At 43.6% G+C, this 23,127-nt stretch overlaps 1 protein-coding gene across 3 annotated transcripts in view; it reads left to right on the forward strand.

Moving 5' to 3' along the window:
- The window catches only part of PIK3CA (phosphatidylinositol-4,5-bisphosphate 3-kinase catalytic subunit alpha), a 339,084-nt gene that overhangs the window by 77,412 nt on the left and 238,545 nt on the right, over positions 1-23,127 (forward strand). For all 3 annotated transcript variants that reach the window (XM_078665664.1, XM_078665663.1, XM_078665665.1), the window contains exon 3: positions 15,371-15,621. In XM_078665664.1, coding sequence (XP_078521790.1) covers positions 15,371-15,621 — 251 coding nt within the window. The remainder of the gene's footprint in view (positions 1-15,370; positions 15,622-23,127) is intronic.

The raw sequence follows: 23,127 nt of genomic DNA on the forward strand, positions 1-23,127 counted from the left end.
CCAAAGGTTCCAGAGCAATGGCGAAAAGCAATGGAGACAGCGGGCAGAACTGCCGGGTACCACGCCCAAGTGTGAAAACACAAGACACTTTCCCATTGACTACCACCTGAGCCAGGGGCGTCTCGTAAAGGAGTTTCACCCAGGCGATGAAACCCGGCCCAAACCCAAATTTCGAGAGGGCCGCCCAGAGGTAGGGCCACTCAATTGTGTCGAAGGCCATGGTAGCGTCAAGGGAAGCCAAAATGGCCGGTTCAATGAGCGTCCCAGCTCTCGCGAGAACTCCATGAAGTCTGCGAAGATTCAGAGCAGTGTTGCGGTGCGGGATAAAGCCGTATTGATCTGGATGGATCAAGTCTCCGATCACAGTAATCAAGCGATTAGCCAATAATTTAGCCAAAATTTTGGGTTCTGCATTGAGTAAAGAAATGGGTCTGTACGAAGTACAACGATCCCGTGGCTTACCCTCCTGATGGATAACTACAATGGTAGCAAGTCGTTGATCAACGGGGAGGGAACCAGACTCCAAAGCCGCAAGAAACATGTCCCTTGAGTAGGGCGCCAGTTTGTCGGGTCGCAGCTTGTACAGTTCAATGGGCAAACCATTGGGGCCCATTGCCTTGCCAGAACGGAGGGAACGTATAGCCACAGCGACTTCGTCCACTGTGAGGGGAGCCTCCATGAGGTCCCTGTCTGCATCAGAAAGGCAGGGCAAAGCGATATCCCGCAACAGCAAACGAGAGTCCTCCTCATCTCTACCACAAACCGAGGTGTACACAGTCTTGAAGTGATCTACGAAACACTGAGCAATCCGAACTGGGTCAGTAACAATCTCACCATCAGGCCTCTCAATCACCGGAACAACACGATTCATTCTTTCTTTCTTGTCCAACCACGCAAGCAATTTACCAGCCTTGTCTCCCACATCATACAATCTGCCCTGCTGCTCCCGATGCATCATTCTTGCCGCATTACTAACAAGAGCTCTGTAATCAGCTTGTTTCAAACCAAGGGAGTGCAGCTTTGCACTAGAGACGCCTGATTCAAGATCGTCTTCAAGTGCAGTTATCTCGGATTCCAATCGTACAAGTTCCACATTTGCAGCCCTCTTATCGGCGGCAATCAATGACAGGGCTTGCCCACGTAAAACCGTCTTAAAAGCCTCCCACAATGAAACAGCAGAAGAAACAGACCCCTCATTTTCGTCGAAGTAATGATCAATAGCTTTCACAAGTTCAGAGCGGGTTTTGGGATTACGGAAGTACCAGGGATTAATAGGGGCAACTCTACCCTCACTACCCGCCCCAACCTCATAACTAAGCCACAAGGGGGAGTGATCAGAAATACCCCAAGGGAGTTGACGAATCTCTCTAATGGAAGAGGATTGGACCGATGGCATTAAGAAGTAATCCAATCTGGAGAGACTACCATGGGCCCCGGAGTGGAAAGTGTACTGTAATTGTGTGGGGTGCAGTAATCTCCAGCGATCTACCAACCCGAAGGTATCAAGCAAGTCACTCAGCCACATTTGGGCCCTGGGTAGGTCCCTAGGAGGATAACGATCAGAAGTGCCGGAGACAACAGAATTAAAATCCCCACCCAGAATCAAAAGGCCCTCAGGAAGTTCCAATATAACCCTGCCGAGATCAGCGTAAGTCGTGGCCTGAAGGCCCGGGGGACATACTCAGAAAGTATGGACAATGTCTTCCCCTCCCATCTACCAGTGAGCGCCGCGTAGCGCCCTCTGTCATCAAGCTTTACCTCATCAATTTCAAAAGGGAGAGGGGACCGGACCAGAATGCCCGCCCCCCTGGAACCAGAAGTAAACCCAGAGTGAGCCACGAGACTATATCCGCGCCTATTCATGGCCTGACATGCGTTACCTATTAAATGCGTCTCCTGCAAAAGGACAATATCGCGCACGTGACGCCTTAGGAACCGCAATACGATCCCTCGCTTTATCCTGTCACCCAACCCATTGACATTCCAGGATAGCAGTCTCAACTCGCCACCCCCCATCCCCAGGAATTAGGCAGAGCGAAACCCACAAAAGACACACTGACCAGAGCAAAGGAAAAATACAATACGATGCCTCGTGAATGAAAGAAAACACACACCCAACCCACCGCCACCCCCCAACTTGAACCCGTTACAACACCCCCCACCCTGCACCCCTGCGTACGACTCATAAGCCACCCCAACTTGCAGAGTGCCTGTCGCCCGATCAATAAACTAATCTACGCAAAGAACCCAGGAGGAGGAAGAGTCCCCATTCACCCCCCGCCACCCCCAGTCTAATCCAGGCCTAAAAACAAGAGGATCAATGTCCAGACTCAGCTGAAAGAGCAGAAAAGTTCAGGCGCCAGGATCCACGGTGCAACTTTCACTCTGGCGCGCCCCCCTCGGCGCCACCGGGGTGCCCAGTACGATCGTCTCTCCCGGGCAGGGAGTCAAGCCAGTCACTTACGTTTTCCGGGCGATCAAAGAAAAATGTACGTTCCCCGTATTCAATCCGAAGTCTAGTCGGGAACAACATGGCGTACTTAAGGCCCAAGTCCCGCAACCGTCTCTTCACTCCCTGAAATCCCAGCCTCTGCCTCTTAACGAGCGGCGTAAAGTCAGGATAAAAGGACAGAGGCATTTTCAAATTTCACAGGCCCCTTGTCTCTCGAGGCTTGAAGGATAGCGTCACGATCCCTAAAGTGGAACAATCTGGCAATAATAGGCCGCGGGGGTGCACCCAACTTCGCCTTTCCGCCTGGGACTCGAAGGGCGCGTTCAACAGCAAAGAATTTGCTAAGTCCGGCGGGAGCAAGATAATTCGTGACCAGATCGTCCACCAAAAGGTCGACCGCAGGCATCTCGGGACCCTCAGGGACACCAATGAGGCGTACATTATTGCGGCGGGTTCTATTTTCATAATCCTAGAGGTGACGAGCCATCATGTCGTGTGAGGAACGCAAATTACCGATTTCAGTCTGAGCATCCGCGACATCCGTAATAAGACTGGAAGTCTTTAGATCCAATGACTTGACCCTCTCATTGGTCTTCGCCAAATCCGCTCTAATCAGCGTGATGTCGACGGCCACCGTGACGATCTTGGAGGCAAGGGCCTCGTATTGCTGTCCCATGGAGGCCTGCATGTTCGTAATGGCGCCCATGACGTCCTGCAACGATATGTCCGGAGGCGCTGTTGAGACAATCTTAGGGTCGTCTGAAGTGCGACCAGAACCGCTTGGGGACCCCTTCATCTGAGCATAGTGGTCCATAATGTTCGTCTGGGTCTGACCCCTGCGGTGAGGTGTTTTGATCTTGCGCCTCTCGGGATCAGGTCTGGCGGCCATATCGGAGACCGCGACCTGGTAAAAATGGCCGGTTGTAGAGTGGCCAAACAGACAACGGAACCAGACCGAAATTGCAGTAACTTCAAGGACGCTAGAGTCAGGGCATTCGGCAGGGACAGCACAAAGCAGTGGAGAGACACCAGGCCAGCCGGGGACCGATCAGGGCAGCGCTTCCATCAATCCGGGAGTAGAATACAAAAGTGAAAGTCAGAAGGGGGTCGACTGAAGGGGACCCCCTCAGCCGTTGTTGTTCAACTACTCCCCGGCCTGCCAAACAACTGAGCCCCCGGTCCGCTTCGGGGCGGGCCGAAAAAATCAGCAGTGGTGTAAAAGTGGACCTCAGCGTCCGAATTCGATTTTTCAAAGAATATTAAGATCAGCGAGGGTGTGCGAACAAAAGCCCGTCTTCAAAATCAGGATGTAGTCAGGATATCTGCGAAGGGCGGCGCGGGTCCGGGGAGCTCTATGCTCACGTGACCATCTTGGATGCCCGCGAAGCTCCTCCAAATTTACAAATTTTTATTTAAAAAAACAGAATCTTCTCTGTGGCAATGTCCTGGTAGAGACGGCTAGTAATAACATTAGAGGCTTTACTAATCAGATTATTAAAAACCTACCTGGGTTAATATTCTTCCAGTTAATTCAGGCCCCTTTGTTAGGTGTATAGTTAACGGGATTGTTATTGATTGCCAGTCTCTCTGCTGGCAAGCTAGTTTCAAAGCATAGAGAAATAGGGTTGTGATCACTAATAGGAAGCGGGCATACCTCAGACTGCAGAAGTTGACCTGCGATGTCAGCTTTTCGAAGAACAGAATCTATCGTACTCCCCTTGCCTCTCCATGTAAACGTTTGGTGACTTGCATCGCCCTGAGTGTGATAATCCGTGGCAAAAATCTGATTTTGAGTTCAAATTAGCCGATTTAGGGATTCGCCATAGGCTGGATTTTTTAAATGATTTATAGCATCCCCCTGTAAATTTGAGAACCCACAGGTACGTTTCCCACTAGAAGAGCATTTAATGATATTAAAATCTCCTGTCCAAATAATTGAGCTAACATTTGACCCGTGTCTTTCCACCGTATCTGACTAAATCCTTCCCAATTTGTGTACAATCTCCACAGGTTGTATGGTAATTTAATTGAAATAATAATTTACAATTACCACATTTAACCAATGACCCACTTGTAATGACAAAATGTGATAACATGGTCTTGATGCTAAGACTTTTACTGTCAGATTTTTGATAGCACATGAGACAAAGGTAGCTAAACCGCTCTTGCCCCTCCCTGTGGGTGACAGCTTTGCTTGGGAACAATATGCTTTATATCCATTGAGCGTGATGGGCTCAACCGCCCAGGTTTCATGGCAACACACAATGTCATAGTTTTGAAGGAACACCAACCAATCTTCATTGTTTGATTTATTCCAAAACCCCGCAATGTTCCATGAAAGAAATTGATTTGTCCTCTTGTGATGTAAATCTTTACTTTGGGCACACTTAGATGGAACAAGAAGGGGCTTTTTGAACACAGGCTCCCGTTGAGGAGAAACCCCCAATTGACTGCTCTGAGTTGGTCGTCAATGATTTTCTTTAAGATTTGATAAAATATCAAATTGGTTGGGTTGGGCAAAGTTCTCCCTGAGGGGCAGATAAAGTGGGGATCTGTTCCTTTGGTTAATCTGATTGTTAGAGATGTAACCAGGAGGAGGAGGATAGAAAAACCCTAATGGGTAGGCCCTTCTCTTGTCCTTGTCCTGGTGCCCGCTACCTGAGCTCACTGGAAAAGAGTGTGCTTTAGACTTGAGTTGTTAATAGACTGGTCAACTGGGGTGCATATTTGGTCTCCCTTTCCCAAATAGTGCCTGTCTGTTGCCTCTGTTCAAATGGACCCCCTCTGCCCAGGGGGAAACTGTCTGATAAAAAACAAGCGTAACATAGATCTGACTTAACACGTTCTTCTTGCTCAAAATTATTTCATCCTTTCTTTTGTCTTCTAATCATTATTATTGATGTAATAAACTTGCTACTTAGTACAACATGATTGCTAGAAGGTCTTTTGTAACTGGACTACTCTGTACTCAGAATCCCACCTAGCCCATCTCGAATACTTGCATGGAGGGAACGTCTCAAAAGAACTGCCACTTTCAAAGAATTTGAGTCCTCCATAGGCGAGTGGCCATCCATGCATGTGTGTATTCCGTGTGTCAGTTGGGATCAATGGTTCCTTCTGTGCCTGTAGAACAGTTTCATATTTGTGAGGCCTCCTATGCTAAGGGCATTTTCTTTAAATGTAATTGTCAATTCTAATTTCAGTCAGTGTTGCCTCCCTCTCCTGTGCATGAAGTTTTTACCCTAGGCCTTTAACAGTGCATTGAATTCAACAAGCAGGCCTCGTGCAAGAGATGAGTGTCATGTTGGGGACACTGGCATCCAGCTAGTTTTAATCTTTCTGATGCTGGAAATTATCAGCAAGCTCTGAGAAACCATTTTCTTCCTATAGTTACAGGGACCTTCTCATAGTGGGACTGAAGCTGCAGCATTTACATAAGAGGTATTTGGTACTGGGTGTTTGTTACCTCTGAGTCGGTAACACGACTATACTGGGATGGGTCCTTTCCTGTATGTGGGCCCTTAGACACTCTTTTCAGGAAAATCAGCCTCTGGGCTCGGGCACTTCCACGTACCTCTTGGAAAGACGTTGTGTGCAGGTCGTATTAGTTTAATCCTTACTTTTTTTCCAGTAGAAAAAGTAACATTGGCATGCATTTTCATTGTCATCCAATATTAGCGAAATTGAACTTTTTTTTCTAGTGGAAATTAAGTATATTTTACCTAGACTTGGTGTACCTTATGTTATAATCATTTACCTATTGGTTTGTTATAGTTTGAGATTTTCTGATCGAACTTGTCCCATCCTCACTCCCAACCTCTACCTTATTTGCTTTGATAAGCTGCTAAGCGTTGGGCACCCTTGTATCTTGTCAGCCTACTTAAAACTAGTAATTGCAAGTACTTCATTCAGATGTTAACACACTGTTGGTCCTTGTGCCATCCACACTTCAGGCCTCCGCGATAAACCAAACTGGGCTTTCTGCTTATCACACTCCAAAAAGATTATTATTTCAAGGCTCTCCGTTCATACGACTTTAGTTTCTGTTCTTTACAAACCAATCCTTTCAGGTAACTTATGTTTCCTCCCATCTTAGTACTGCTTTTATTCTTCGTTTCTCTTTGACAAACATGGTCCAACTCTTGCGTTGAGCAAAGCTGTATGATTGGTTTACAGAAGAATGACTTTGAGGGAAAGCAGGATTACAGTATGTAAAATCGAGGCAGCACTAAAGGTAGCTGGTCTGCTTCCCACATCCCGGAAATAACTCCATGAACAGTGCAGTTTGAAAGTATTAATAGAGCCAAACATAAACGCTCTGTTGCACTAATGTTTCCAAAAAGGTTATTATAAATAGAGCTGCTTTTCTGAAAACCCTGGTTATCAAAAGACAACGTCACAAATTCAAATTTGTAAATGTCTCCCTTATTACCATCAAAAGATGCCTTTTGGGAGAGTTCCACATAATTGAAAAGCTGCCATACGCCAAAATGCTGGGCATTAAATAATTCATGTATATGGTTTCATTGGGGTGAATCTTGATGAAAGATATATCTGAAGTAAAGTTATAGTTTCACAGGAAGAGAATGCTAATGTCTTATTGTCAGATGTTTCAAACACTTTGGTTCTCAATTGTCTGGAAAACATTGAAGCATTTCGTAAAGAGGTACTCTGATTCTAGAGGTATCCATCTCGTACATGTAAAATTCTGAAAATATATTTGGCATTGTAGGGGAGAGAAAAGCAAGGTGTGATTGAATACTCTTGTCTTTCTCCTGAAATAATGTGATTGAGCCTGTGAAAAAAGATCTTCTAGAACATTTATGTGCATCATTTAAATGTTACTACATTTGATAACGTAGAGACCAGCGATTAAAGTTACTTTAAGGCTCAGAAGCAAAATAATGTTTCAATTTCAGTGCTTTCAGGAACAAAGATTTAGAGTTGACCTTGACCACTGTATCTACACTGGCTGTGAAAAGCCATGCCCTGTGCCTGTTTGGGAGCATTCTTGGGCGAACTGTTATTTTCCCTGTGAAGAAAAGCGGCTGGTAAAGAAAACGTGCAGTCCTGCACCCATCCTCTCAAGGGGGCGTGACAGAGAAAACTGTACTGTTCCAAACTCTGCTTGACTTAGTTGCATTGCACCAAAACGAATGAGATTCCAGGTATTTTCTTTGTCCCCCATGTCTGCATTGTTAGTGTGTTTCATGTAAATAGGTGTAATTTAAGTGAGCTTGTTGTTACAAAGTGCTGCCTGGCACTGTCCCAGCCATATGTTCCCCACTTTGCAAAATAAAGTTAGTTTCTATGTATATGTCTTGCTCATGCGCCCGATGCCGGAGAGCTTTTTACAAAACGCCTTTCCTTTCAATCGCAATTTTTAAAAACAAAAATATCTTTTATTGCTCTAGCGATTGGCTTTTTGGCCACATTTCCTTTATTTTCTATAAGGAAAAAGCCAATTCTATTTTAAAATGCCAATAGATTAGCAGAAATGACAGACATATGCAACCCTTTTTAAGGGGCGAGCAAAATAAAGAAGGGCACAACCACAGAGTATCCTATATGGTCACAGTTATAACCGTCTTTTTACCCTGCTACTGGCAAAAGGATCATGTAATGCTAACATAGACCTGTTTCTTAAGAAAAACTTTTCCAAATCTTGGAAGGCATTTCACAGTAGCTTGAGTCTGTTTGTCATCATTTTGTTACAACACCTTCACTTATTTTTGTTAAATGTCTTCGCCACCTGTCCCCACGAAATGGACATGAATATGGGGCAAGTGAAATAATTATTGAGGGGATATATGCTTTGGCTGGCTGTTCTGCCTCCAAGGTAGTGAAATACCAATCACCTACGTTGACTGACTCGCCACCTTCTGTAATCTCTCCTGTTGGGATCAGCATGTTTAACGCTAGCTTGGTGAGAGGTGCACAGAAACTATCCAGCCCAGTGCCTACTCTGCCTACTATAACCTCTGTCATCTTTATGGTGCCTCATGCCAGGAGTACCTCAAGGGCCATGTTGCCGTTGACTGCAGAAATCACCTAGCTCTCCAGAACAGGACACTGTTTCAGAGCAGATCATCAGCCAGATTCCCTACTTGTTCTGGCTGCCAAGAAACCACATCCAGCAAATTGCATTCTTACTGTCCAAGGATAAGGGAAGCAAACTGTTGGACTCAGCGGGCAGAAAAGGTTACGGCATCTCGTTTGTCGGCATAAAGGCAGCAAATGCTTCTTCTCTACTAGGGCGATACGTTCATACGTTTAAGTTTCCCTCCAGTTTGTTAAAAAACCTGCCACGAGATAGGAGTCTTAATTTTCAGGAGATCCTTGGTGAGTCTATAATGGTTTGAAATCTTAAAGATACAGCATACCTTAAAATGTATAGGTACTGCCTCAGACTGAGCATGACCATATAAAGATCCTCCTAGCTTCATCCAAGGTCTTCAAACCTTACACCACAATGGTTTCTCTTCCTGACATTATTTGGAATGGAAGTCATTGGGGTGAGTGGATGGCAGCATGTGAAATTGAGGGCTAACACAGTCAGGTGATAAGGAAAGAGTACTGTAAACATCCAAAATAGGTCGCAGAATAATCTGTATTGCCAGCAAAGGACTCAAACCCCACTGTGGCACCAGCAGCACCAGAAACAAAGGAAGTCTTATCCGAGGAATCTTTCTACCTAGCTGATAAACTTGAACTGTCTGGAAGTGGCAGATCTAGAAGCACCAGCACCTTAATGTTGAAACCTGTAAAATTTTGGAAAAAGAAAACCTACAACCAAACTTTCTCCGGATTGGCCCCTAGAATCTTGAACTCGCTGCCCCCTGAAATCAGACCAAACCCTTTAAGCACATCCTTCTCAAAAGAAGTCAAACTGCCTTTAATGAACAAATCTCTACCTTAATCCCACCGACTCATTTATCTGGATACTGATTTGAAGCAGTTCTCCAACCAGAGTTTGCATTTTCTATCTACTTCTTGGTATCTAACTCACTGTCCTTCTCCTGATTTGCAACAGATATTGTCTGCATTTATGTTGCTTGTTTTATTTTTTCTACTTACCGAAACATTTGTAAGGAGCTCTGATAACCTTCTAGGGTCAAGTTTGCGCTATATAAAACTTTATACATAAATAAAAAATAGTTCCGGTTAACAGACTTTTGTGGCTGCAGACAAGTTCCCTAATTGAGGAAACGTTGACCTCTTTTTCTCTTCTACTGTTAGTCAGTCCAGTAAGAGGAGAAATCTCAAATTGTTGAGTTAAAAAAAAAATCCCCCAAAAATAAGGCGCTGCTGATTGTGTGCAAAAATAACAAGGTAGACGCGCCACAAATAAATGCCCTCGGCCCGCCCTTCTCTAGGCGGACGATGCAGTGCCGATGGCAAGCACACAATTGGGACTCCAAAGGGCCCTTACAGTTTAAGCTGAGTATACGGATAGTCTGGGACTGAAAGTAAACATACTAAAACATTTATTATGAAGTGTGGGAAAGGTAGAGCCAAATGTAGGGACATGTTCATTGGTAATAGTAAGATGGAATTCACCAAGACATTTCCCTACTTGGGTATTTTATTTGATCACAAGGGCTTGCTTTTTACGAAATCGACTGCTGCTTTGGCCAATTTCTTCGGAAATTAGGAAGAATGTCACCTGTTAAGATGATACATATATATCAGGCGAAATGTGGCAACATACGATGCTGGAGTCTGGGGTTATCGAGATATAAAACTCATTCAGTAGGTGGAGAATACCTTCTTAAAATTACTCTTAGCATTTCCAGTCAGTACTTTAACTTATAATTGTCTCTCGGAGCTAAGGTTACCATACATCTCAGACTTGATAAATGCCAACCTGTCCTTTTGTGGCACAGGATTTGGACTTCTGTAAAGACCACTTTGAATCGTGAAATTTTGAAAGATAGCCCAAGTTGGAGAGGGTGCTGGATATTCCTTGGTTCAAATTTATAAAGGACTTTGCTAATGATCTCGGCCACCCGGAATACTATAACTATACTGATTTCATAAGCTCTGTCTCCAGAAAATACCTTAAAAAGCTCCGTATGACCCATCTGGAGAGGAACAGGTTTGTGGTTGAGGCAATCAAACCCTTGGTACAGTATAATCAGTTTATGCTGGCCACTCTTGGGATGCAGCCCTATCTTAAACCTATATTAAGTACCTATGAGAGATTTGTATTAATACATTTTAGATTTGGTATCTTCCACCACCTGGCAAGCTTCCCTACAACAAACGACTGGGCTACAAAATTGAGCAGATGTCTTTGGGACGAACAGTCCTAGCAATCAACAATCCATGTGGTTTTATTCTGTAAGTTTTATGCAAGCCAAAGAAGGAGATGGATTCTGCCAATTTTAAAAGTAATGGGCTTGAGACAATATAGAGCAGCATTTTAGCTCTGCAATTTCTAGATAATGAACATTTAATAAAGCCAATTTCATCATTTTTAAAACGTACAGTGAAATGCAGAAAAAACATTCTTATCTGAATCAAAAGAGATTGTGGTGACTGCACCTATTTTAAACTTCTCTCATCGTGTAATTAGTTTGTATTTACAAAAAGAACAATTGATGGACAGAATGCCGAACAATGTCATACATTCTCCCCAGTACAGAGATCTGGGCCTAAATCCATCGTTTTTTTTTTTTTTGCTCACCATGCCATTCCAGTATGGACTCAGCCATACGCAAATCTGTCTTGACCCTGCACCCAATAGGAACAGTCCAGCCCGAACTGCCAGGTCTGATCCTCCCTGGACTGGAAAAAAGCATCCTAGTACCTGGCTTGGCAGTTCGGGCTGGACTGTTCCCAAAAGGAACAGGGTCAAGACTGATTTGCATATGTCTGGGTCCAAACTGGGGTAGTGTGGTGAGCAAAAGAATGATGGATTAACCCCGGATCCTTGTGACTGGTGGTGAATGTTTGCATTGTCCAGCATTGTGTCCATCAATTGTTTCTTTTGCATTAGTTTGTATTTGCCCCTAAGCTATATTTTTTTTACTTATGTGACATTGAAATTTTTAACTGTATGCTTTTATTACAAAAATAGAATATAGCTTGTTCTGATCTGAACAAGGTGATTTGAAAAATCAAATGATCTCTGCTTCTGGTGATTGCTCAGGACCGCATTCTAGACCATTGATTTTCACCCACTGTGCCACTCAGAGATCCGTCTTATGCAAATCAGTCTTGATCCTGTTGCAATAGGAACAGTCCAGCCTGAACTGCCAGGCCTCCTCTAGGTGGGAACACAGGCAACCCTAGGCCAGTTTTGACCTGCTTGGGTCTCATCAGTGAGGTATAACTTCAGTCATATGGGACAGTGAGCACTGGACCCACTTCTGGGCATACTGGTCATACAAAAAAAAAAGTCATGGTGGGAATGCTTGTATTGTGGCCCATAGAATATGCTGGTCAAGACACGACATTCGGAAGACTAAACATTTTTTTGCGAGGTATGGGTCTAATTTGACATGATTATCCATATGAGAAGAACCTACTTCTAGATGGATTGTCTCCTATCAGCAAGCCAGCAAATCGCCCAACACCTCGACTCAATTCTCACTCTTCAAGTAGTAAAGCTGCAACTACTGTTTTATTAAGAACATTTCCATAGTCTAAAACTGCAAAGCAGCCATCTGGATATCAGTCCACTCCTTCAGTATGTATTATTTCATTGTCTGACTCAAAGGCTCACACCTGCTTTGGTCGGGCTACTGTCGAACCTTATTGTGTAGAACATATTTTCTTTCCTTTCATTCTATTTCAAGGGATGAGCTTATTGCTCGGTTCATTGCTCATGATCATCAGTGGGAATTTCTTGGAGGCGAATCCATGCATTAGGGAACAATTACAGTGCTTATATTTCAGTGGAGTCCCACGATGGAGAACTAGAATTACGAGTAAGTAATGTTTCCTTCCTGGGCCGCCGCCTGTTGTTCAGAATACTCCATCTGCAATAAAATGTTTTGTGTAAAACAGATCACCAGACCTAGATTTTGTGTTGGTTTTCACCACTAACATAAATAAATCATTTGTATATGCTAATGTTAGGAAATACTATTTAAATGTTTGTTTTTCTCATCTGAAATGTAATTTTAGCATTTAGAATATATTTCCATGCACAGGAATTCTTTTTTTTTTTCTGTCTCCTGGGGCTACTGGACAGGGAAACCTTCTAGATATGGCATCAGTATGTTGGGAGCGCATGATTGGAATTTTTGTGACATGGTGAGCATGCTGCTGTTGGTTGGAGTCTTTGAGGAGTTAAGGTTGTCAAAGTCAAAACTTTCTTTATTCAATCTTTCAACATGGATCATTAAAGCAAAACACATACAGCATAAATACACGGAATATCATCATATAAAATTAGTGCTGAAGTAAATTAGAAATGTTGATTAAAGATTTCATAAAAATTTCTAAAGAATGAAAATCAGACTGAAATATCCCCACAAAAAGGGTGACAAAAAACGTTAATAAAACAAATACAGCATGACATCAGTGCATGGATGATTGCAGCAATAAGAATATAATGAACAGTGGGTAACTGCCAACCATTACCCCTCCATTGTTCTCCTGCATCGTCGCGACATCTTGAGGATAAATGCATACTCTAAAGCAAATATCCGGGATATTTAGAAAACGTAAAATAAAGTAAAGCCTCTCTGCATTTTCTAAAAGCCATGGTCTTCAAAATGTGTTTTAAGCAGAGCAGAAAGTAACATCGATAACGTTTTCAGAAGAACATCAGAAGTAGCATCGGCTGCTCTGCCTGCTCATTGCAAGGGCAGGTGGAAAGATCCCTAGACCACACCATAGGCTCTGCAGAAAAACACAGAAGTCGCCATACACTGCTAGTTCTAAATCTAAATAAAAGCAACTTTTCCCACTGTGACAATTCCAGTGTGAGATAAAAAGCCTTATTATCCAGGGAAATAAAGTAATCCCGAATGGATGGCATATTAAAATCCTCCCCCCCATCCTTTGAGAAGTAATATACTCTGCGTAGCCGGACTTAACCAGCCTTTTATCCTGCTTGCTGTGAGTGTCGGTGTAGAAAACTTACCCACAAGACTTCCCTATTAAAAGTTGCTTCGGGGTTAACCCACACACTCAACCAAAGCAAAAGAGGAACCAATATAATTCTGTCAGATTCATAATCCAGGTTGAGTTTGAGATGTCAAATGTAATGGGGGGTTGTTGGAGGGAGGTTTAAAATTCGTCTTGAGAACTGATTTTCTTCCACTTGTAGGGAGGAGGCATTATAATATCCCCAGACCCCTGCACCATACATACCAGTTGGAATAGACTACAAGTTAAAAACTTAATATAGAAGCAGTTAAGGTGAAAAGACAAAAGTAGGAATTTAAACAGAGACCTCCAACCTATTCTGTAATAAGAGCTACGTATGGTAAAGGGAAAATGAAATTGAGAAGGAGTTTTATAATTACACTAAACCCGAAGGTGCCAAAGCTTTGAGCCGGCAATATCTCAAACAAACTAGAGGCAAAGCAGTAAATTAGGATGGGTCTGTAAGGACAAAAGCCATGTTTTCAGGTGTTTTTTAAATGCACTGAGGGAGTCTGCTTTGGAAATGTGTGCCAGCAAGGTGTTCCAAAGTTTGGCTGCGGCAACCGAAAAGGCTTCTGGCTTTCCAGTATCTAGGGATCACCACCTTCTGACAGAGAGGATCTGAGAGACCTACCGGTAGTTTACTGGGGGAAAACAGAGTTAATTTTGCTAGAGCCTTTCAGGTTCAGGCCTATAAAGACCATGCAAAAGCCTTAAAAGTAATCTGCTTTCTAACTGGGAGCCATTGAAAGGGAGCGAATATTGTCTCTGACCAAGTGATATTTGTGGATTTTAAGATTGAGGCGGCCAGTCACATTTGGAGCAGCTTGAAGTTTGTTCAGGCAGGAGCCATTAATATTGAAGTTTAGTACATTGCAATAGCCCAACCGTGAGGTGACCAGAGCGATGATGACTGATGAAAGGGAAGATTTGTCTCGGAGTCCTAATAATAAGGAAACCGGTGCTAGTGGTATGACTGGCCACAAAACTCGAGGTAATATCGAAGAGAACACTGATATTTTTGGCTGATTTACCCAGATAGGAAGGGGTGTACAAGCCTTTGGCGACCAGATGTTAGACCAGATCATGATGAGCTAATATTATTAGTGCGATCATACGACTTGATCCGGCAAGATGGTCACTCCATGCATATTACCAGCAGTGATCACCGCAGTTCATCTGGCAAGGTTGGCAGCATTATTGTGAAAAAGGCTTTATCAATTTGAAGTGCTTCAACATTGTATGTCCATGACAGCCATAACTGCAGTCCCTCTGGTACCAAGTTACTAATCGTGCTAACAAGTCTCCCCAATGCTTTTCCGTTTAGCACTCCAATATCAGTTTAAATAGACTTTGGAAATTCAACCACTTTTCCCCCAAATATTATCTTACTCTTATTTAAAAAAAATTGGAATGCATATAACATTTCAACCAACCAAAAGCTTCTAATTTAGTAGTCTGGGCTGGAGACAGGAGAGCTACTTACAGGTAGCTGGAGAGCTACTAGTAGCTCACGAACTACTCACTCGAGAAGCCTGGTCTAATCACTAGGCCTGCAAACATGCTGAGCATCTAGTTTACTGACAATTGGGAGGATGGCTAAGACCGAACAAGAATTGCTCTTGTTGGTAGCGAAGTAGTGCTAATTGAGCTTGTTCATTCACATTACTCATGCCTAATCTGACTCCGTGCATTCATTACCTCATCAAGACAGGACTACAGTATTGCATAAGGTTAAGCAATGAATCTACTGGTTATTTGCCCCCAATGGGGGGTTTTAGGCATTAAAAATAATAATGTTTTCTATTATTGCAGGGCAAATAATAGTGGTCATCTGGGTCATAGTGTCTCCGAACAACGACAAGCAGAAGTATACCCTGAAGATCAACCATGACTGTGTGCCAGAACATGTGATTGCTGAAGCAATTCGGAAAAAAACAAGGAGTATGTTATTGTCCCCTGAACAACTTAAGCTGTGCGTTTCAGAGTACCAGGGAAAGTACATTTTAAAAGTGTGTGGATGTGATGAATACTTGCTGGAAAAATTCCCTCTAAGTCAGTACAAAGTAAGTGGTTCTTAACCAATCACTGAATATCCTTGATCAGTTATTTTGTCTATTCATCCTTTTTTAATACCTATATTTGGTGCTGTTGATCGTTTTTATTTTTGCAGAGATCTCATTTAGAAATAAAATTAGTTTTAAAAAATGATACTGCTCAGTGTTGACAAGCATGCCAGTCATTTACCTGCGAAGCATTTCAAATGAGACCTTTAGGCTCATTCTTATATTGCTGTTACTAAATTCACAATTCTGTTGCCTAATGAGCCATTGTTATTAGGATGGATGACTCCGTGTGTGGGAGTGGAGTTAGATGCCCGCCTTTTGTCCAATTTTGTTTTTACTTTACTTTATTAAACTTTATTTCTGCTAGAAGCCATAAAAGCACTTAAAATAAAGGATACATAAAACAATTGGCATTTACAGTATAAAGGTTCACAATTTTGTGCAATAATATAACCAATGAAGCAACCTATAACTCCTTGCTATGAAGCGGGTTCCTACACCGTAAAGATTTAATGCAATGTGTCTGAGAGTTCCTGGTACCTCCCTAGGCTTGAATTAATCGTTGACATAATTGCAGATCCAGCTATCCTGACGCTAGGCGAGCGTAGCTTTCTGGGCAATAAAATAGGTTAATCACCTGCTAAAAGGTTAAAAAAGAATATAAAAACCCCTACTATTGATCCTGTTATCCAACTAGTGTTAGCCTTCATATTCTCCAGCTGTCCAATTTACATAGGGGTGAATATGTAGATGAGACTCAACTGTGAGCAGTACTCCTTGCCCTGTGAAGAGTTGTTAGTATTTGCATAATCTAGAGGCACCAACTCACCTCCTTGTCCTACCTCTGTTAAAAACGAAAGCTGCGCAATCTCGCTCCTTCTCTGGTAAACCCCCCAGCATCTGGAATGCCCTCCCTAAAGATCTACGACTTAACCCTTCATACGTCCGTTTCAAAAAAGATCTTAAAATGCACCTCCTCAACAAATATTGGGGTCCTTAATCCATCTATTACCATACTTGCTGTACACTCCCTCCTGAATCTCACACCTTCCCCCTTCTCTTTCACCCCTCCTGTGCTTGACCTCACCTATTCACTCCCTGCCTTAACCATCCACACCTTCTTCCCCCCTTCCACTGCTCTTTAAGCACTCTGCCGCCCCCCCTTCCACACACGCCTAACCCTTCCTTATTGACAAAAAACGAGTCCACCTCCTTTATACTGTTTTATAATTTGTAATTATTGTATTCATATGTTGTCTCGTAAATAGCTACATTTTGCACTCTTTATCCAAATCAAGATATATTACTCTTTTTGTTCTTTGAGTTTGCCATATCTTAATGCTGCATTTCGTTACTATTGTTTTGTATTCCATGTACTATCGTCATTCCAATGTGAAGCGCCCTGATACCCAAGGGTTGAGCCAGCGCTATATAAAACCTCTAAAATAAAAATAAATAAATGTTGGACATAGAAGTAATCGAGTGCTAGACAGTAAATGGCCTGTCATGTTGTATGAGGTTTTACATCCTTCCACACTTACAATTGTTAGTACCTTAAGTGACACATGACTGGCAAACATAACGGCATTGCCTCTTTTAAGAATCAAAATAATCATGGGAAAAAACTCACTCAACATTTGAAAGCCACACTGAAACCTTCGCCTACACATTACAATAATTAGTTTTTATGTTTTTTTATTCTTCATTCTGCACTTTATATGGCAGGTGTTACTATTTTGCAACTAATTGCAACTTATTTTTTCTCCTGTGCAGAAAGAAAGGCAGTCTTGCTAGAATTCAAACTTGTCCTCTGTTGAACGGGCAGAGAGCAGTTACCTAATCACACTGTTTTATTGGTTTACAACAGCTTGGGGATAGTAAGGAATAACACAAGTAGTTCAGAACTATTATAGTATTCTTGCAAAAGCCCCTAGTTTGCTTTATGTCTTAAAAAAAATCATTGCCTCTTACTTGACTCATAAGGCCTCAGGGGAGGCATATTTTTTAACTGTTTTAAACCTCTGTCACGCCTTTGGCTATACCACTGGGCCAATGTGTTCTAATTTTCCACAAAGTAATATTTGTTGTAGAACTTGTGAAGTGATCTTGAGTCATATCAGGTGTTTCCAAATGTTGCAGACTTGAGGCATTTTAAGATCCGTATTAGTATCAATCCTGACTGTATTTTCTTTTCAAGTATTCCATAGCAACCATGGAGTGGTCACCCTTGTTCAGGTGTTGCTCGCTACAGACTGACCTACTATAACTGGCTTGGTCCAAGCTCTGGTAGAACAAAAAATTATTCGTCCTTAATTCAGCGGATTTTTATCCTATACATGCATTTTAGTTTTATTGTGAATTTCCCTGTTGTTACGGATTTACTCCAAGACATAATTCACTGTGACTGAAAAGTGGATGTCTATTACCCACTCCTCAAGATGGACTAGTATGACAGTAGTGAAAATCTTCAAAGGGGCTTCTAAAAAGCCATTCATCTTTTATTCCCTGAAGCTGCAGGACCACTTTTCCTATATTTTCAGAATCCTTAACACGTTAGTAATACACAAGACCATTGTCAAGTGTTTAAGAGTTGTGTTGAAATATCCATTGGGGTGTAGTGCCCTTGAGATACTTAGATTTCTAATCTTGCTCTCCAAATTTGTTAGAAAGTTATATGGATGCGAAAGTCTAGGAGATGGTGAAAATGCCCTGACTTACCCAGGTGACTCCATGGTACCTATATCATTCGAATATGGGGCGTAAGAACTTGCAGAATTAGAATTATAGAGCATGGTATTTTATTTTTAGTTCCCACAGCAAACCTATGCCAAGTGTGTTGTCATGTTTTTCTTTTCTTTCCTTTTCTTTTTTTAAATCTTCACTTTACTCATCACCCTTGAGGGGGCCGAGTGGGTCTATTTTTTATTTATTTTTATTTCTTGTGGTTAAGAAACCTTTGTTTCTCTGCATGCAACAGTTCTGGCTCCATATATGGGAGAACAGATCATCCTTTAGGCAGTGACGGCATTGCCTATCTTTCCTCCTGCACGGAATTCTAACTGCATTGTGCTTACTGACAGTTACTCTGAATATTTATGCACTGCAAATAATGTCACGTGCATGGCCAGTTCACTAAAAGAGGAATACACGTCCAAATTTGTCCATTCTCAAAGAAATCCAGTCAGCTGTTTCCTCAAGGTGTGTTACCAACGCCTGACTGAATAGGAAGAATGACTGGATTGGAGCAAATAACCCTAGAACAACTATGAATGTCAGTGACCTATTAGACTATTATTATTCAGGAGAAATCGGCTCACCCAAGGACATAATCCGCGTGATCACACAGTATTTACAAACGGTTTAAAAAACGAAGAAATTCTTTTCCCTGGCACACACAAATAGCTAATTATGTCGTTGGATTCTGCCATGCAATGAGGGATGCCCATGAGTACCCTCTCTGAATCCTCCATTAAACATTGCATAATGCAGCTGATTGAAAACGTGCAACTCTCATACAATGACGATCAGCTTTTAGCAAACCAAAGATATTACTGGACACCAATTATGCCACATTGATTTTCTTATACAGATCTGTATAATAGTTGCTGATTGTAAGCAGGGCATAAAATATTTTCAGTGATAATTAACAGTTGGAGTCCACTGCATAATACCAATTATTCATTCGTGCCGTAGGATATTCTTCCAGATGAAACCACAGCATGAATATGGATAAATGTTGAATATTGCTGACACAAGACCTTGTTACCAAGCAAGGTACCAGTTCAAAAACAGGCAACCAACAATCCTTCCATTAAATATGTGCAACTATCAGGTGGTGTACCTGTGCTTCTAGCATTTTCATTGTGTGATTCCGAAAATTCTGTGGCTTTAACAATCAACTCTCCTGGATGTAGACAGCAGTATGAACTTCTGTAACAGAACCAAACAATGAAGTTTTAGCATATATATAAGGCAACTGTTATTCAAGGCAACATAGACTATTAGGTTCTGGAACAGATTTTATTAGGTAAAAATGATAAGTCAGAAGGCACCAGATAATCATTGTCACAGTAAGCTATTGTAAGGTCTTTTGGAATAATCTTAGTCGTTTAATTGATGCAAGATGATGATGATGCAACAATTAAGAAGCAAAGAATTACATAAACTGCTAAGATTGCAGGAAAATGCATCATGTTCAAGGTTTTTCCCTCAGTAGGAACATTTCCAAAATGAAGCACTCAACTTTCCCTCAGATACGCTAGCCCATCATCACCAACAGTTGACTAACTGACCTGTAGCATGGGCTGGTCCACCGCAGCAAAGTGGGTGCCTTAAAAAGGTAGTGTCTGTTCCACAAATTCAAAAAAATCTGGGAGACCTTGACTGAATGTAACAGACTTGCCTAATTTAGAAGTGAATTGTCTGTGCCATTGAGTCTGTACCTAAATGCATATTTGTTTCATAACTCTAAGACTACTATGTAAAGTATATTTAATAGATGAAACCTCTTCTAACTGGGCCAGTTAATTATTTATATATATATATATATTTTTTTTTTGGGGGGGTTATAAACTTTTATTCGTCATCAATTCACACACACAGCTTTCCGCCTACAACCCTGGGGCCGGCAGCAAACTAGGACTATGTCAGTACAGTAATCAAGACCAACTCATAAAAATGTTCACATCACCATCGTCCTAGGGTCCAGTTGACCAAGTCTCAAAATAGTACAGCCCCGTTAGTGTTGTGTGTACGCCTACGCCCCGAGTCCTTACCCCTCAATCCTTGGTGCGTGTGAATTTGGCGGCCGCCAGGGAGAGGTAGGTATTAACATGAAGTGTGTGTGTCCGACAACGAGATCCAGGTCCAACCTTCCTATCGCAACAATCCCACTAAACCCCCCACCCTCTTCCCCCGACTGCCTGTGTGCCTTCCACTATTATGTCACTGCCTTTTCAATGCTATTTGTCATTCCGCCCGCGCCTATGCTGTCCTATACCCTCCCCGCCCACCCAAGTCCCTCGCCCACCCTGACCTCCCGTCTAGTGTGTCTCCCAGTGTTTGCAGCCTATATGTCTATGTCTTCTAGCTTCCATATATACCCCTGTGTCCCGCCCGTGTGCCCCCACATGCCCCCAGTAATGTGTATCTAATCCTCGTGGCCCTCCTCCCTCTCCCGTTGTACCTCTGTCTCCTCCTGATCCTCTTCCGCGGTGTTTCTATTGGAATCGTAGGTCAGATACAGGTCCCAAAAGTTTTTCGGCCTACTAACAGGGGGAAGGAGTTCACTATACAGCTGTGATTGGGTACAACTGTACAGCATATCCCTGTCCCATTTTCGTTTCGTTGGTAGCGGTCCTCGCATCCAACACTGTGCCACCGCTCGTCTAGCCAAAATTAGCCCTATGTCTGCCAAGCGACGCGTCGCCAGAGGAAGAACTCTGGTGTGTCCCAACAGTGCCAACGCAGGATCTACTGGGAACTCAATCTCGAGTATTCGACCCAGCTCTAGAAAAATGCCCTCCCAGAAGTTGTTAATTCCTGGGCAGGACCATGCCAGATGTAGGAAGTCCGCCACTGGCGCATGGCAGCGTTCACATTCGGGCGTCTGTCGGAGCCCGTATCTGTGCAAGCGTTCTGGTGTGTAGTACACCCTCTGTAGGAATTTAAACTGGATGAGTCTGTGCCTAGCATTCAGCGACACCTTTTTCGTATTTTGGCAGCAATACTTCCACATTGCATCACTGATCTCCGTCTGTAAGTCTCGTTGGCACGCCAGTCTGGCCTTCGAGAGTGCCTGTTCCCGGTGACGCTGCCCCATCTTGTATAATCGCGATATCAAATTGCACGATGATGGCGTTTTTATAACGTACGTCAGTTCAGGCAGTTCGGGGGGTTCCTCCAGGTTTGGCCCCAGCAGCTCCTGCAGCGCTGCGCGGACCCTATGCAAGTGAAAGTGGTGCAGCAACGTCGCTGGGGTCTGGGAGGTAGCGACCTGGTCCCAGGAAACCACCCTCCCCTCCTTGAACAGGTCCCCCAACTTGAGTATGCCTAGTTGATTAAGAGCACGCGTGACTCCCTTTTCCCGCAGCAGTGGTAACCACACGGCCCAGTCTATCGGAACCAGGGGGGAATACAGCAGCGAGCAGTCATGGCTCTTGGCCAAAGAGTGCCATGCGTGATTCGTCTTCGTGATCGAGTCTAGAGTTCCTACCCGTCGCGTGACCGGTTCAAATATAGTAGCCGCTGGCAGGAGGGGCTTCGTGAATAAAGTCTCTAGAATCACGTGGGGGATGTTACGATCCCCGTGTATCCAGGTATGCAGGTGCGTCGCCTGCGCGACCCTATAGTACTGTTCCATATCCGGGGCCCCTAGACCGCCTTGCTCATATGGGAGGGTCAGGACTTGCCACTGTACCCTAGGCTGCTTTCCTCCCCATGCCAACCGCGTGAGAGTTTGAGTCATCGTCTTGAAGAAGGCCTTAGAGAGGATCACCGGGAGATTGTTAAAGAGAAACAAGAACCTCGGGAGTACTATCATTTTCATGAGCGCGATGCGGCCCATGAGGGACAGCGGCAACCTGCACCATCTGTCAACATCCTCAGTCAGCTTCGTGTAAGCGACACCATAATTTTCCCTAACTAACACATCCGGGTCTGGATGTAGCTGTACGCCCAAGTACCTAACTGGGTCTTCCAACCACTGCAATGGGTACTCCATGACAAATTTACTCGTCACCGTAGTCAGTGGGAACGCCACCGATTTGGTAGGCGCCAAATTGCACTACCTCCCTGAGTACGGGGGAGAGGTTGAGCTCCGGGTCTCTGACGTACAAAAGTGTGTCGTCAGCGTACGTGGAGATACAAATCTTGTAAGTAGGGAAATTAATGCCCTCATGACTGTGGTATTCCCGGAGCGCACACGCCAGGGCCTCCGCCACTAGGGCGTATAGCAATGGGGAAAGGGGGCAGCCCTGTCTAGTACCCCTGCCTATTCCGAACGCCTCTGTGACTCCAATTCGTAACCTGGCCGACGGCTTATAATACAAGGCGCCTATCCTTTGTAGGAAGGGTTCGCCCAGCCCCAGCTTTCTGAGTACTCTGGACATGAATGGCCACTCTACGGAGTCAAAGGCTTTCTCCATATCGAGAAATACTGCCAATGCCTTATTCTCCGGCTTCACATGCTGCATCGTCCCAAGGACCGTGCGTATATTATACGTGAGGTTCCTAGATGGGATAAAATCTGCCTGTTCTGGGGCTACCAGTTCCGGGGCGAGCAGTGCGAGTCGAGTCGCGAGAACCTTGGCATACAGCTTAGCGTCGACATTGATCAGTGACAGAGGTCTGTATGAGCCGCACTCCGTAGCGGGTTTCCCTGGCTTAAGGATCGTTATAATGAGTGCCTCCCGCATCGTCGGGGGCATGGAGCCTTCCATGCATATATCGTCAAATAATGCTGAGAGGAAGGGGACCAGCTGTTCATTAAAGGACTTGTAGAAGCCG

This window comes from Lissotriton helveticus, chromosome 11 (genome assembly GCF_964261635.1).
Source record: "Lissotriton helveticus chromosome 11, aLisHel1.1, whole genome shotgun sequence".
NCBI lineage: Eukaryota > Metazoa > Chordata > Amphibia > Caudata > Salamandridae > Lissotriton > Lissotriton helveticus.